Source organism: Canis aureus, chromosome 16, assembly GCF_053574225.1.
Source record: "Canis aureus isolate CA01 chromosome 16, VMU_Caureus_v.1.0, whole genome shotgun sequence".
Taxonomy (NCBI): domain Eukaryota; kingdom Metazoa; phylum Chordata; class Mammalia; order Carnivora; family Canidae; genus Canis; species Canis aureus.
In genome coordinates this window covers 28,234,917-28,251,153 of record NC_135626.1, presented here as the reverse complement: position 1 = coordinate 28,251,153, position 16,237 = coordinate 28,234,917, and the positions used below count along the sequence as shown (strand labels likewise).

General features: G+C 46.4%; 1 protein-coding gene and 1 long non-coding RNA gene across 8 annotated transcripts in view; one reads left to right on the top strand and one right to left on the bottom strand.

Moving 5' to 3' along the window:
• LOC144286282 (uncharacterized) overlaps positions 1-833 on the bottom strand; it is a 27,028-nt gene extending 26,195 nt beyond the window's left edge. For all 3 annotated transcript variants that reach the window (XR_013354324.1, XR_013354322.1, XR_013354323.1), the window contains exon 1: positions 472-833. This is a non-coding gene — a long non-coding RNA (uncharacterized LOC144286282). The remainder of the gene's footprint in view (positions 1-471) is intronic.
• The window catches only part of LPO (lactoperoxidase), a 27,520-nt gene extending 11,283 nt beyond the window's left edge, over positions 1-16,237 (top strand). For all 5 annotated transcript variants that reach the window (XM_077852534.1, XM_077852535.1, XM_077852533.1 and 2 more), the window contains 9 exons: positions 632-749; positions 1,438-1,567; positions 2,244-2,450; positions 3,869-4,193; positions 5,818-5,978; positions 12,896-13,148; positions 14,106-14,279; positions 15,162-15,399; positions 15,590-16,237. In XM_077852534.1, the coding sequence (XP_077708660.1) occupies positions 632-749; positions 1,438-1,567; positions 2,244-2,450; positions 3,869-4,193; positions 5,818-5,978; positions 12,896-13,148; positions 14,106-14,279; positions 15,162-15,399; positions 15,590-15,797 (1,814 nt within the window). In that variant the 3' untranslated portion in view covers positions 15,798-16,237. The remainder of the gene's footprint in view (positions 1-631; positions 750-1,437; positions 1,568-2,243; positions 2,451-3,868; positions 4,194-5,817; positions 5,979-12,895; positions 13,149-14,105; positions 14,280-15,161; positions 15,400-15,589) is intronic.

The following is a 16,237-nucleotide window of genomic DNA, read 5'->3' as shown; positions in this document are numbered from 1 at the left end:
TGACCTCCTCCAACCCCTCCACTCCCACCCCTACCAAATGTCACAGCTCCTGGAGGGTCAGAAAGGAAGGGGTTTGGTCTAGACCAGAGGAAGAGGCTGCAGGTTCTCCCTGAGAAAACATCAAGTCGGGAAAGATAACTCCCTAGGATTTGGGCAAATTCCTGCGTGGGCAAATTCTCTGTTCCTTCCCAACATCTTCCTTAGATTCCTGTTTGCTTGATAGTTTAGATGCCAGTGAAGCTTTAGAAGAAAATCTGTCTTATCAAACTAATTCATACTAACAGGTGCTTAACCTTTCAGGGGGTATTTTCATTCTAAAAGAAAGATCTCATGAATTGAATGACCTGATAAACAAAGAATCATTTACGATTCTGAGGACTTTCACAATTACTATCTGTATGGCCCTGGGCAAGTCTCTCCAGCACTGTGGTCTCAGTTTCTCATCTGTAAAACGGGGATTAAAATTCTTACCTTAATGAGTCGTCAGGATTGAACAAGACGTCACCTGAGAATTGGCTAAACTAGAACAGAGACATGTATTCCAAGAAATTTAAGTTCACCTCTGGTTTCCGTTTCCTGCCTCCCGCCAGTGCCCCAGAATGGAGAAAGAACTCAACCCCTTCTGTTTCAGACCCCAACCTGGACTTGACTGCACTGTCTTGGGAGGTGGGCTGTGGTGCCCCTGTTGCTGTGGTGCAATGTGACAAGGACAGTCCTTACCGAACCATCACAGGAGATTGTAATAACAGGTGAGTGGGCATGAGTAGGTGCGGCGGGCAGCCACCCGCTCACCCAGCCCTGTCCAACCCAACCGAGGTGGGGGGTGGGGGTGGGGGTGGGGGGGCTGGGGGCGGGGGGGGGGGCTTCCGGGCTTCCCGGGGCTTCCCGGCAGAACTGCCACTGCCTTACCCTCCCGGGCTTGGGGCCCACCGAAACCGTTCTGTTCGAACCCTCCCGGAACCCTCCCGGAACTACTTCTTCTTCCTCCTCCTCCTCCTCCTCCTCCTCCTCCTCCTCCTCCAAGATTTTATTTATTTATTTGAGAGAGGGACAGAGCACTTGAGCATGAGTGGGGGAGGAGGAGAGGGAGAGGGGCACACGCCCCACTGAGCAGGGAGCCCGATGCGGGACTGGATCCCCGGATCCAGGACCACAGCCGAACCACAGGCAGCCGGTAACCGACCGGCCCCCGCCAACTGCCGCATCCCCTGCAGGGCCCCGATCCCACCCGCAGCGCGGCCCGGCGCCTTCACAGCGCGCGCAGTTCAGAAACCCCACATTTGAGAGGCGCCCCCTGCGCGCCCCTTCCCGCGGGCGGAGGCCTCCGCTCCTCCCCCCGGTGCCCCCCGGACCCCCCGCCCCGCCGGGACCCGCTCGGCCGAGAAGCGTAGCCCGCGGCGCCGGCCCAGGCTGAGCGCGGGTCTTGCTGGGTTTCAGGAGGAAGCCCGCGCTGGGCGCCGCCAACAGGGCGCTGGCGCGCTGGCTGCCCGCGGAGTACGAGGACGGGCTCTCCCTGCCCTTCGGGTGGACGCCGGGGAGGACGCGGAACGGCTTCCCCCTCCCGCTGGTGAGCGCGCGCGGCCCGGGGTGGGCGCGAGCCGCGAGCAGAAGGGGCGGGGGCGCTCTCGGAGCGGAGCCGAAGTAGGTGCGAGGCCCGGGGGTGCGAGAGCGACATTTGGACATTTCCCCCAAGTGCCACTAGAGGGCAGCAGAGCCCGGAGCCCGGAGCCCCGAGGCCGGCCACGTGGCGGTCGCGGCCAGACACCCTGGGGTCTCCGGGGCAGATGGCCTCCCTGCCCCATCCGGCCCGCGCTTACCCCGCCCCAGCCCCTGGGGTGCTTCAGCTGCTGTTTGCCCGGAGGTCCTATCTGTTGGCCTCATCTGAGTTGGCAGCTTCTCCCCGGAGCCCCTCTCCAATGCCAGACACCTGGCACACGGTGACACTTGAGAAGGATCCATGGTGGAAAGGGCACTGGCCTTGCAAGCCATCGAGTCACAGAGACCCGCGTTCAGGCCCATCCCTACCCCTTTCGTAGCTGCACGACTGTTGGGAATTGGCTTGGCCTCTCAAGGACTTGGTGTCCTCACCTACAGAATACGGGTAATGCCACCCACCTCACAAACTTGTCATGAGGATTAAATGTACCTGTTATACCCTCGGTACACAATAAACCGCAGGCGAGTATGACTCCTCAAAGCACTTTTTCCTCCAATCCTTCCTCCCCTTCTCTCTCCATCTTTAGGCCCGTGAGGTATCCAACAAGATTATAGACTCCCTGAATGACAGGGGTGTTCTGGACCAAAACAGGTCCTTGCTCTTCATGCAGTGGGGTCAAATTGTGGACCATGACCTGGACTTTGCCCCCGACACGGAGCTGGGGAGCAGCGAGTACTCCAAAGCACAGTGTGACAAGTACTGTGTCCAAGGAGACAACTGCTTCCCCATCATGGTAGGCCCCTGCCGTGGTGAGTGACAAACTCCATGCCTCCCCGAAGGAGCAGACATTCCCAGCTGGGCAGCCAAGGTCTCGTGAGAGATCTCCAATGCTGAGTTGACAGCTTCCTGAACCTCATCCATCCATTCATTCACCCATCCATTTATTCCATAAATGGACATTAATTATCTACTTCATGCCAGGCAGTGCACTAAACACTGGGGTTTCAAAGGTGGCAAAGACACCATTCCTTCCCTCAAAGACAAAGAGCCTGTGTAGGAAATGGACAAGTAATCACTAATGGCAAAGTTGGGAAACTCTGGGGAGGATCCTCTATGTGCCTGGCCCAGCAGTATTGGCATCACCTAGGGGCTTATTAGGAATGTAAAACCTCAAGCCTCATCCCTGACACTAGGAAACAAAATCTATGTTATATCAAGATCCCCAGGAGATTAGTATTATACACAGTGAAATTTGTAAAACACTGCTGTCTGGGAAGTCACCCTGAAGTCTGGGAAGGCTACTCCCAGAAAGAGCAGCAATTTGATGGATGAATCCGAGTGAGAACAGGGGTTTGCGGGGATTTCCAGCAGGAATAGAGAGAACATGCAACGGTGCCCTGTTTTCTTCTTATTTGTGGATTTTACAATTAGTGATTTATTCACTGAAACAAATCAGGGCTATGTGCTGTGGTATAAAGAACATGAGCTGTGGACTGAGGTCCATCGAGATCTGAATCCCATAGATCTTCCTTCCAGTTTCTAAGTTCTTAGAAAAATTACTTAACCTTTCCAGGCCTCAATTTTCTCACATGTAGAATGGGACTGAATTATCTAACTCACGATTTTTGAGGACCAAAGAGAGAGAAGGTATGGATAACACACAGCACATGTTAGATCCAAAATAAGTGAATGGTAGCTGTTTTTTTTTTTAATTTTTATTTATTTATGATAGTCACAGAGAGAGAGAGAGAGGCAGAGACACAGGCAGAGGGAGAAGCAGGCTCCATGCACTGGGAGCCCGACGTGGGTCTCCAGGATCGTGCCCTGGGCCAAAGGCAGGCGCCAAACCGCTGCGCCACCCAGGGATCCCTGTTAATAATTACTAACAAAGCCTTTCCTATCTCACGTCCTGCTTCCCTGAATAGGGATCTCAGGCCTCCCTCCTCACCAAAAATGTGGAACTTTTGCTATGAAAGACTGAATGATTCCCCTCAACCCTTTTACATAATAGGATGTAATGAATTTCAGGGCATTGTGGTCCAGGATATACAGCATCAGCAGGAGGCATCTGGAGTCAGTGTCTGGTCCCAGGGTCCCAGGAGGGCTCCATCAGCATCTTTGCCGCTGTATCCAGACCCACCCTAGGGGGAGGTTGCCAGGTTCCAACTGTGCCACCTCCACCCAGTCACCTACCCCCTGATCTCTCCGCAGTTCCCTCCCAATGACCCCAAGTTGAGGACTCAAGGCAAGTGCATGCCTTTCTTCCGAGCTGGGTTCGTCTGCCCCACTCCACCTTACCAGTCCCTGGCTCGAGATCAGATTAACGCTCTGACCTCCTTCCTGGATGCCAGCCTTGTGTACGGTCCTGAGCCCAGCCTGGCCAACCGCCTTCGAAACCTCAGCAGCCCCCTGGGCCTCATGGCTGTGAATCAGGAGGTCCATGACCATGGGCTGGCTTACCTGCCCTTTGACGTCAAGAAGCCAAGCCCCTGTGAGTTCATCAACACCACTGCCCGAGTGCCCTGCTTCCTGGCAGGTGAGTCTAGGCTGGGACCACAGGAGCAGAGAGAGACCAGAAAAACTTCAGGAGGCTACTAGGCAGCTTCCAGGGAGGCTTTACCACTGCTTCTTCTCATTTGTCTTCCGGAAAAAAACGCACACCAAGCCCCCACTGCCTCTGGCACTGGTCCAGGATTGTCAGAAGGGCCCAGATGAATACAAAATCTAAGTACATGTGTTCCTATAAAAAAAAAAAAAAAAAGATTAAGTCCAGAGATACACAAATAAGAAAATCCGCAAAACCCCACCACCCACAGATAATCATTCTTAACATTTTTAATGCCCATCTTTCCAGGATTTTTTAAAAATCATAGCTATAGTTCTATACTGTTTTATGTAATGGGGGGGTTATACTATCAGTTATGTTCTATAACCTGATGTCACTTAATATATCACATCGTTAATTATTCTTCTACAATATGATGTTTACTGGCTGCCTGGTATTCCATGACATATATTATCATAATTTATTTTATCAACCCTACTTGGAAGCATTTAAATCATTCCTAGTTTTTCTGTAATTTATTGTGGTTTTTTCGGTAATGAACATCCTTCTTGATGAATCTTTCCACTCATTTTTAATGATTTTATTAAGATAACTTGCTAGAGAAGGAAGTTCTGGATTAAGAGGAATGCATATTTTTAAGGCTTTTCATAAACTCAGCACAAAGCCCCTACTCCGTACAACCTGTGCACAACCAAAGCTCCCCAATTTTGTTCATTCTGGGGGCCTATATCCTTGCCCTTCTGGTCTGCCCTCATGCCTTCGGCTTCTGGAGACCTTTCCTCTTCCAAAAATCTCCTCTGCAGGACAAACCCCTTGCCCAGCCCAGACATGGCAGGAAGCCAGTTCATAGGCTCAGATCTCTTGGGTAGATCTCTTGGATTCTGTGTTCACATATATCTCATATCAATCCAGATACAAAAATGAACCCTTTCCTGTTTTCCACAAAAGTATCCACTAAGGCCGAGCATTTGTGAATATAATAGACTTTTCCTGAAGATTAGAAGACACAAGATGTCTCCTTGTGAAATATCTGCTCTTCTGCCAGTTAACTGACCCTGTTCTTCCCCTTTTTCCTCTCTCTCACATTGGCCCCCTCCCCGTCTCTAGATTCTTCTTCCATTATTACACAGAGAAATTCGACCCTACCCAGGATCCTGTCCTCAAACTTGCATTCCTAAAACTTTCAAAGTTGCTCCACACAAAAAGGCCCTCTTTCTTTTTACTGCCCCACTTTAGAGGGCAGTTGGGATTGTAATTAGCAAAATTTTACTTTTTAATGTCATCTCTAGTTTTTAGTGCAATCTTGTGTGGTCAGCCTTATTATCCCCATTCTCACAGATACAGAGACTGAGGCTTAGAAGTGCCAAGGAACTTGTCCAAAGTGACACAGCTGAAAATATAGTGTGTGTGGAGCGGAGATTAAAACCTATGAATCCCAACCCCGATCCCTTTCCACTTGATTCACCTTAGGTAAACTGGAAGGAGGCCTTAGGGGAGGGCCCCTCGGGGACACTGTCATCTATTTTTTTGTGCAGCTTACTGGGTTCTGAGGCTGCTCCTGGGGAACCAACTTTCCTGCCTTCTGGGCTTTCAGGAGATTCCCGAGCCTCGGAGCAGATCTTGCTGGCCTCTTCCCACACTCTCTTTCTCCGGGAGCACAACCGGCTGGTAATAGAACTAAAGAGACTCAATCCTCAGTGGGATGGAGAGAAGCTCTATCAGGAAGCCCGGAAGATCCTGGGGGCCTTTGTGCAGGTATGGAAGCCCAGGAGCACTGCCTCCCATGCCCACCTGGCTGCCGCCCCTGGCTCTGCCTGTCATCACACCTCTAGCTATCTTCTCTATTCTCCATACCTCCACTTCCCCTTCTCCTCCTCCACTGTCTCATGCTTTTCTCTGCCCCAAAATGAATCCCTGGATTCAGAGTGTTGGAGAATTATTTGTATATTGATCAGTCTCCATCACTCCTGGGAATGTTGCATAGCAGCTAGGTGAGTTATTTCGGTTGGATTAGCTTCTTTATAAATTCTCTACACCTAAGCCCCATGTCACAGGCATAGTCCATTGCTATAGTAGATTGCCTGATTGACTAACTAAAATTAACCATGCACATATTCTTTAAGCATTTTATTTTGAAATAAGTACAGATTCTTAGGAAGTTGTAAGCAAACAAACAGTACATGCACCCAGCCTCCCCCAGTGCTAATGTTTTGCATGACTTTGGTACAACATCAAAAGCAGGACATTAACAATGACACAGACCATAGGTCTTATTTGCATTTCACCAGTTAGAAATGCAATCGCGCACATGCGTGTGTATGTGTATGTGTGTATGGGGGTGAGTGTGTGTCTGTGTGTATGTGTGTGTGTCATCACTTGGGTAGTTTCATGTAACCACCACCACCACAATAAAGATACTTCACTCCACCATCACCACAAGACTCTCTCCTTCTACCTTCTTATAGCCACATCCACACTTCCCCTTCCAGGTCCCTATCCCTTGGCAATCACTGATCTACTCTACATCTGCACAGTTATGTTATTTCGCGAATGTTAGGTAGATGAAACCATGCAATATGTATCTTTTTGAGATTGGCTCCTTACATTTGGCATAATTGCCCAAGGTCCATCCAGGCTGTTGCAGGTGTAAAGTCCCTTCCTTTTTGTTGCTGAGTAGTATTCTGTAGTTTATTTAACCATCACCCATTAAAGGAAATTTGAATTGTTTCCAGTTTGGGGCCATTAGGAATGAAGCTGCTGTGGACATTTGTGTATTCATTTCTACATGAAAATAAGCTGTTCTTTCTCTGGGATATGTGCCCACAAATGCAATTGCTGGGTCATATCGAGAGTCCATTTTTAGTTTTAAAAGGAACTGCCAGGGATCCCTGGGTGGTGCAGTGGTTTGGCGCCTGCCTTTGGCCCAGGGCACGATCCTGGAGACCCGGGATCGAGTCCCACATCGGGCTCCCGGTGCATGGAATCTGCTTGTGTCTCTGCCTCTCTCTCTCTCTCTCTCTCTCTCTCTCTATGTGTGACTATCATAAATAAATAAAAATTAAAAAAAAAATAAAAAAAATAAAAGGAACTGCCAATCTATTTTCCTGAGTATCTGTACCATTTTATGTCCTCACCAGCAGTGTATGAGTGACCCAGTTGTCTCTGCAACCTGGCCATTGTTTGTTGTCATCATTGTGTTTGTTTGTTTTAAAGATTTTGTTTATATATTCATGAGAGACACAGAGAGAAAGAGGCAGAGACCCAGGCAGAGGGAGAACCAGGCTCCCTGTGGGGAGCCAGATGTGGGACTTGATCCCAGGACCTTGGGATCACGACCTGAGCCAAAGACAGACACTCAACTGCTGAGCCACCCTGACATCCCCTCATATTGGTTTTTCTTTTACTCTTACTGATAGGTATGTAGTAACAACATTCATTGTGGGTTTTTAAAAATATTTCTTTATTTGAGAGAGAGGAGAGGGAGAGAGTGAGTAAGAGTAGGGGCAGAGGGGTAAAGGGAGAAGCAGGCTCCCCACTGAGCAGGGAGCCTGACACGGGCTCCATCCCAGGACCCTGAGATCATGAGCTGAACAGAAGGCAGACACTTAACCGACTGAGCCACCGGGCACCCCTTCATTGTGGTATTAATTTGCATTTCTCTGATGGCTAATCACGTCGAACATATTTTCCTGTGCTTATTTGTCATCTGTATATCTTCTTCAGTAAAATATCTGTTCATATATTTTCAGTATTTTCATGTTTTTCAAATGTATTATCCTTTAATGTTAAGTTTTTAGGGTTCTTTATATACTCTAGATACAAGTTACAAGTCCTCTGTCACATATGTGACTTGTAAATATCTGTCCCCAATCTCTCATCCTCTTAACAGAATCTGTTGTAGGATAAGAGTTTTTAATGGTGATGAGGTCTAATTAATACGTTTTTTTCTTTTTTAGTGTTCATTTATAGATAATGCATCAGTTCTCTCTGGCAGTACTTAAGACTTCTGTGTTTAGTTTTCAGAAATTTAATTATAATGCATCTTGGAGTAGACTTCTTTGGATTTATTGTGTTTGGTATTCTTTCATGGGTTGTGCTTTCGGTGTCAAGTCTCAGAACTCTTTTTCTAGTCCTAGATCTTTTCTCTAGTTTTTCCTAGAGGCTTCATAGTTTTAGGTTTTCCAATTAAGTCCATGATCCATTGGGGATTAATTTTTGTATAAAGTGTAAGGTTTAAGGTGAGGCTCCTTTTCTTTGGCCTATGGATATCCAACTGCTCCAGCACCATTTTTTGAAAAGGCTATCCCTCCTCTATTGAATTGCTTTTGCTCCCTTATCATAAAGTGTTTAGGCATTTTTTTTTTGTTTAGGCATTTTATATGAATTTATTTCTGAATTATCTATTCTGTTCTATTAATCTATATGTCTATTCCTATACTAGCCCCAGTATTTACTATGGCTACACAGTAAGACTTATCCTGGGAGCCATGGTTCTTCCCACTTTATCCTTTTTCCAAATTGTTTTGACTATTCCAGGTCTTTTCCTTTTCCTATATATTTTAAAAATAAGCTTATCTACATCTACCAAAAAAAAAAAAAAAAACTTTGCTGAAATTTTGATAGGAATTGCATTAAAATTTAGGGAGACCTGACATCTTTACAATGTTGAGTGTTCCAATTTATAAATGCAGTATGTCTAGGTGTTCAGGTTTTCTTTGCTGTATTTCATCAGCATTTGGCAATTTTTATCATACAGACCTTGTACATCTTTTGTTAGGTTTACACCTGAGCATTTCATTTTCCTTGGAGGAGTGATAAATGGTATTACATTTTTTACTTAGTTTCTACTTGTTCATCAGTGTATAAAAATGTAATTGATTTTTGTATGCTGATCCTGTGTCCTGACCTTGCTGAACTCACTCAGTTCTAAGAGTTCTTCTGTGGATTCCTTAGAGTTTTCTACACAAACAATCATGTCATCCATAAATAAAGACAGGTGTATTTCTCCTTTTGTAATCTACATGTTTTAAAAATTCCTTTCTCTTGCCCTGTTTCAGTGGCTATAATTCCCAGTATAGTGTTGAATAAGAGTGGTGAGAACAGACATCCTCATCTTTCTAATCTTAGAGGGAAGACATTCAATCTTTCACCATTAAGTGTAATGTTCATTGTAAATCTTCTGTGGATGTGTGGATGCTCTTTATGAGGTTGAGGAGATTCCGCTCTGTTCCTAGTGTATGGAGAGTTTTCATCATGAATAGATGTTGAATTCTGTCAAATGGTCTGTCTTCATTAATATGACTTTTCTTCTTTAGCCTATTCTGCTTGCTTTGGGTTTACTTTGCTCTTCCTTCTGGTTTCTTTCAGCACTTGGAAAATGCTGTGCCTCTTTCTTCTGGTGTCCATGGTTTCAGATGAGAAGCTCCCCGTTATTCACATTGTGTTCACTTATAGATAATGTGTCATTTCTTTTTGGCAGTATTTAAGACTCTTGTGTTTAGTTTTGAGAAATGAAATTATAATGCATTTTGGAGTAGATTTCTTTGGGTTTATTATATTTGGTATTCATTCATCCTCTTGAATCTCTAAGTGTATGTCTTTCACCAATTTGGGGATGTTTCCAGGCATTATTTCTTCAAATACTTTTTCAGCCCTACTCCTTTCCCCTCTATTTCTGGGATTCCATTAATAGGAATTTTAGACTTTTTGTTATTGTCCCACAGACCCCCGAGGTTCTGGTTTGTTTGAAGTGTTTGTTTTGTTTATTTTCTCTAGTTGCTTTGGTTGAGTAAATTTTATTGATCCATCTTCAATTCTACCCTGTTATCTCCATGCTACTGCTGGGTGTTCCTAATAAGTTTTTAATTTTAGTTTGTATTTTTCAGTTCTATAATTTCAGCATTTCTTTTTTATAAATTCTACTTTTTTGGTGACATGGTCTGTTTTTTGTTTCAAGGTGACATATTTATTGAAGAATTTTTATGAAACTGCATTAAAATCTTTATCAGATAACCTCAGTGCCTGATTCATGTAGGTATTGGCATTAGTTAATTATCTTTTCTCATTCAAACTGTGGCTTTCCTGGTTCTTGGTGGTGAGTGATTTTCAATTACATCCTAGACATTTTAGTAATTACCTTTGTGGGCTTTAGTTCCAATGACAGTTTAGTTTCCTGAGTCCTTGCAATTCTATTCTGGTCTGCTTCATTCTTTCTGGTACCTCTAGGGTTCCCATTCAGTGCCTACTAATGTTGTCTACAAGGCAGGAAGGCATTTTCCTGGCTGCCTTCTGTTGTTGGGCAAACTTCTAGGGGAGCAGAGGCCATTGCACTTGTCTCTATATGCTGTTGATTGAAGAACAGAGAGACATGGAGTTTCACTGCTACCACCGTTGTAGTCATGTTGGACCACCTGCCAGCTTGAGGTGTGGATCGAGGGCTGGAATGGCTAAGGGCTTGGGTTGTGGAGTCATTTGGGGGGCTCTCCACGGAGGCTCTGCTGGGCTCCTCCTGTCCCAGTCCTTTGGGGAGAAAGAATAGGCTTTCTTTGGCTCTTTTTGTCTGTTCCTACTGAAGGTTCCAGGTTGCCAGCCTCTCCTGTACCCAGTCTGGGGACAAATAGAAGCTCAATGTTTTGGTAGCTCAATCATTCCTCATGCCCTGAGGTCACCAGTAAATCCACCTTCTTTCTAGCTTTGGAAGTCTATTTATATTGTCTATCAAATAATTTCCTGGGGGGGGGTATTTATATTTAGCATAGAAGATTAGGGAAAAATGAGTCTCCTCCATCTTGTTCTAGAACCAGAAGCCCCATGGACATAGTTTTAATCATCAAAGAGATAGATCTCCATCTATTTCTTCTCCAAATCTCCATAATTCAATAATTATTTTTAATTGAACCTAGAAATCATGCTGCTGGAGATATTTGTAGGAAATCATCCAAAGAATGAAAAGTATGAAAAGTAAAGATAATATGAATTAAGGTTTATATTAGTTTGCTTGGGCTGCCGCAATAAAATATCATATACTGGGTGGCTTAAACAACAGAAATTTATTTTCTCCTGGAGGCTAGAAGTCCAAGACCAGGGTGTCAGCAGTTTTGGTTTCTCCTGAGGCCTCTCCCCTTGGTTTGCAGATGGCTGCCGCCTTTCCTCTGTGTCCTCACATGGTCTTTCCTTTGTGTGTGCAGCTCCCTGGTGTCTCTCTCTCGTCTTATAGGACACCAGGCCTATTGGATGAGGGCCCCAGCCTTATGACCTCATTCAACCTCAAATACCTCTTTATAGGTCCTATGTCCAAATACAATCACAATGGGGGTTAGGACTTCAACATATGACTTTAGAAGGGGACACACTTCCATCCATAACAAGGCTTATTGGACTATAAGAAAAAAATGCCCATTCAGGCTAGTTCAGATGTTTAGTGTTGGTTCAATCCTATACATATGTCAAATAGATACAGGTTTCTCCTGGAACCACAGGGCAGGCAGTATAGCTGGGTCTAAGTAAGGGGTAGAGCCAGAGACTGGAAACCATCTGGAATTAGGGCAGTTCTGTCTCTCTTTCTCCATGCCTTTCTCCACTCTCTGTTGTTCCTCTCTCTCTCTCTCTCTCTCTCTCTCTCTTTCTCTCTCCTTCTTTCTGTGTTTCTCTGTCTCTGTCTTCAGACAGATTTTCTCTGCTTTTCTACAAATGGTAGGGAACGATCACCCATATGGCCCCACCTGTCCCTTCAGACCAAGCACCATCAGACACAGTCTAGAATAGCTGCATCCAAAATCTGAATTCCTGAGCATGAGATCTGACTAACCAGCTTGGTCTGGTGCTGCAGCTGGGCCAGTCCACTATGGCCAGAGGCAAGTTTCTGTCTCTGAGGAAACTCAGAGGAAATCTCCACAGTCTATGCTGCTGAACAAATTGGAAGCAACCTAAAAGTAAAACAGTAAGAGAAGGATCCATGAATGCAATCAAATATTATGCACGTTTAACTACATAATAATTGTGAGCTAGGTAGAGACATGAGAAACTTTAAGTGAAAAAGCAGAATACAAAAGTATATATTCTCTAGGATTAGAAGTGTGTAAAGATATGTATTGTATAGACAAAGATTAGAAAGAATAAAAAATTAATATAATTACTGCGTTACGTGGTGCCATTATTTTTTTCAAAATTTTTTCTATGTGTGTTAGTTCATCTCTTTGAGTAAAACAGACTCCCAAACTGCTCTCTCCATGGTGCACCATTTGTTTCAAAATTGGAGATTAGGTGAATTTACCCTGTGAATCATTCCTGTAGTTTGTCATTTCTTTTGCCCTGGACCTCAAGGAGAAGTTGAATGATGTGACATCGTTATGTTAAAGTGACATACAAGGACTGTCACTTTAGCTTCAAAGTCATAAACCTAGAGCAGAGATGACAATCTAGTGCCAATTCAAATGACTGATCAGTAAAGCCTGTGTTGAGATGAATGATGACCAACCAGCCGAAAGAATGTCATGATCAATTAGCCAATGTCTGCCATGGTCACAGGAAGGGAAATGGGCACATATGCTATCCATTTGCCCTTCTAGATTTTTGGCTACTCATCCCTCTTGACTGAAGCTTCCTCCAACCTCACTCTGCAGAGATTTAAGTGTTTCTTACACCTTTTGCTCATGACATGTTTCTGCCCTCAGATTACCACCTTTAGGGACTACCTACCCATGGTGCTCGGTGATGAGATGCAGAAGTGGATCCCTCCTTACCAAGGCTATAACAAATCTGCTGACCCCCGAATTTCCAATGTCTTCACCTTTGCCTTCCGCTTTGGCCACTTGGAGGTCCCCTCCACTCTGTCCCGCCTGGATGAGAACTATCAACCATGGGGTCCAGAATCAGAGCTTCCCCTGCACACCCTCTTCTTTAACACCTGGAGGATAGTCAAAGACGGTACGTGCTTTTAGGGAAGCACTGTCACCTAGTGTCTCACTCTGCGGCCTGCTTCTAGGGAAGCCTGCCATAGAAATCAGACCCCAGGAACTTCCCGTGTGACCTGGGGCAAGTGAATTCACCTCACTGAGCCTTAGTTTCCTCATTTGTAAAACAGGGACAACAATGATACCTATCACACTAGGGCGTATGATACCTATCACACTAGGGGCAAGTGAATTCACCTCACTGAGCCTTAGTTTCCTCATTTGTAAAACAGGGACAACAATGATACCTATCACACTAGGGCGTACAATGATACCATACACACTAGTGGTGTATATGTGGAAAGCACCCTACAATGGTTTCTAACTCACAGGAGGTGGTCAATAAATTTTAGTTATTATTCTTTCTCTTCTCTTCTGACCTCCAAGGTACCTGGGTGTTCCCCGCCACAGGCTTCTCTGACCCTTGCAGAAAGAATTCATGGGTTTGGTAAATAAATTGGGTTTTTTTTTTGCAATTGCCTCCTCTAAGTCCTTCCACCTCCATCAAGTGCCAGAGGTTGGGCCGGGCCCCCCTTTTTCCTGGGCCAGGCTGTGTTGAAACTGGCTTTACTTAAGGCCTGATGAGTCACAGGCATTCTCTGTAGACTTCTGCTACCTCTTCCCATGCTTCAGAGTTCTTCAGGGGAACATATGGAAAGAGAAGGAGCCGACTCTCTGAGCTAGAGCTCAAAAAAACTCCTGAAGCTTACTTCTATTCCTGCCAAGGTCCCAGGAATGCCCCTTTCTTCCCGTCCCCACTCCGCAGCAGTCTAGACTGCCCTCGACCTCAGCGCTCCCTGCAGGCTGCCCCTGGCTCTTCTCTCTTGGCTCCCAGCTTGAGAGGAATCCTCTAGTGGGGGAAGGAGCCAGCAGTGGAAGATGGCCTCCCCCTACCCACCTCCCCAGGATGGTCTCTGGGTCTCCCTTGCAGGTGGAATTGACCCTCTGATCAGGGGCCTGCTAGCCAAGAATTCCAAGCTGATTAGTCAGAATAAAATGATGACAAGAGAGCTGCGCAACAAACTTTTCCAGCCAACTCACAAGATTCATGGCTTTGACCTGGCCGCCATCAACATCCAGCGTTGCCGGGACCATGGGATGCCTGGTGAGAGGGCCTGCAGGCCTGCCTGGCTCAGGGAACTTTTAGTTACTTTCTGGGGTTCCTGGGGACTCTCTTCGATAACCCCGGGGATCTGACCAATTCTAAAACAGAAAACAGAGATGCCAATTTTTAAAAATTCATTCTGTTGGTCTGTGAAATGGAATTCTTCCATTCTCTCTAATGCAGGGATAAGAGTAGTACATATCTAGAACCATCTTGGAACTCCTCAAAGGAATGGGGGGCCAACAACTGACTTGTAAAACCAGTTTAAAAGCCCAGATAAACATTAAGAAAGGAGAAGAGAAAGAGAAACCAATGACTATTGGACCTTCCTTTTATACCCACGAAAGGCAATTTAATGTAACAATTAAGAGCCATACTGCCTGAGTTCAAATCCCAGCTGTGCCATTTCTAATTATGTAACCTTAGGCAAGTTACTTAACATCTCTATTCTTCAGTTTACATATTTGTACAGTGCTCAGAATAGTGCCTGGACCCATAGAAAACACCATAGAGCCTGCTAGCCCTCTCAAGCCTTAAGTCCCACAAGTATAAAACAATGGAGCCCTGCCTACCCTGTCCCAGGGTATGAGTCCAGACTTTCTTTTTTTTTGAGATTTTATTTATTTATTCATGAGAGACACGGAGAGAGGAGAGACGTAGGCAGAAGGAGAAGCAGGCTTCCGGAGGGGAGCCCCATGCAGGACTCGATTCCAGGACCCTGGGATCACGCCCTGAGGCAAAGGCAGATGTTCAATCACTGAGCCACCCAGGTGCCCCGAGTCCAGACTTTCTGGGACTGATGGAGCTGGAGCAGTATGTCCACTAGGGGGGTTGTGGATGAGAAGCCCCCGAAATGAGGCAGCTTCCACCTCTCTGCCCTAGGGTACAACTCCTGGAGAGGCTTCTGTGACCTCCCACAGCCCCAGACCCTGAAGGAGCTGGATGCTGTACTGAAGAACAGGAGGCTGGCTGAGAAGTTACTGGATCTCTATGGGACCCCTGACAACATCGACATCTGGGTTGGGGGTGTTGCTGAGCCCCAGGTAGAGAGGGGCCGGGTGGGATCTCTCCTGGCCTGCCTCCTGGGAAAGCAGTTCCAGCAGATTCGTGATGGAGACAGGCAAGTGAGACGTCATGAGGAGGGCCAGGAAGAGCTGACCCTTCTCCATGGGTGTCCCAAAGTCTCATGTGAGAACCAGTCCAGACCTCAGAGTGTTCCCAGTGACCTCCTTCCTTCCCCTGTGGCACAGTAAGGGGATGGGGGTGGTCCAGCTGGGCTGTGTGGACAGACCCTGCTTCTGTCTCTGCAGATTCTGGTGGGAGAACCCTGGGGTCTTCACGGAGAAGCAGCGGGACGCTCTACGGAAAATATCCTTCTCGCGCCTTGTCTGCGACAACACTCACATCACCAAGGTCCCACGGGACCCATTCCAGGCCAACAACTACCCCGAAGGCTTTGTGGATTGCTCAGCCATTGACAAGCTGGACCTTTCACCCTGGGCCTCGGTGGAGGATTAGGGGCCCAGGTTTCCCAACCTCCCACACTGTGCAGTAGTGCTCCCTTTGGTCCTTGATGTCATTTCAAGCAAGAGCAAGCTCAGTGACTCAGTGCCTTAGAGCTCCACTCCCCACACTGGCCCTTCTTTTCAGCCGAGTTTCTTTATACTCTCCAGATGCGTACCTCGCTTGAGCCCAAGGCCAGCGCCTCAGCCTTTCCAGCTCTTCCACCCAAATCCTGCTGCTCCCATACCATCCCCTCTGTCTGCAGATGTCACCCATCCTCTCCCTGCAACAAGTCTTGGCTGAAGCCATCATGATCTTTGCACTCTTATCTTTCCTCCTCTTCTTTCAAACTAAATTGTAAGCTCCCTGAGCCAGGAACTTCAGTCTGCTTTGGAGTATCCTTGCCACCCAGCATGACATACACAGCAGGTGCTCAATAAACATCTAATGATTGA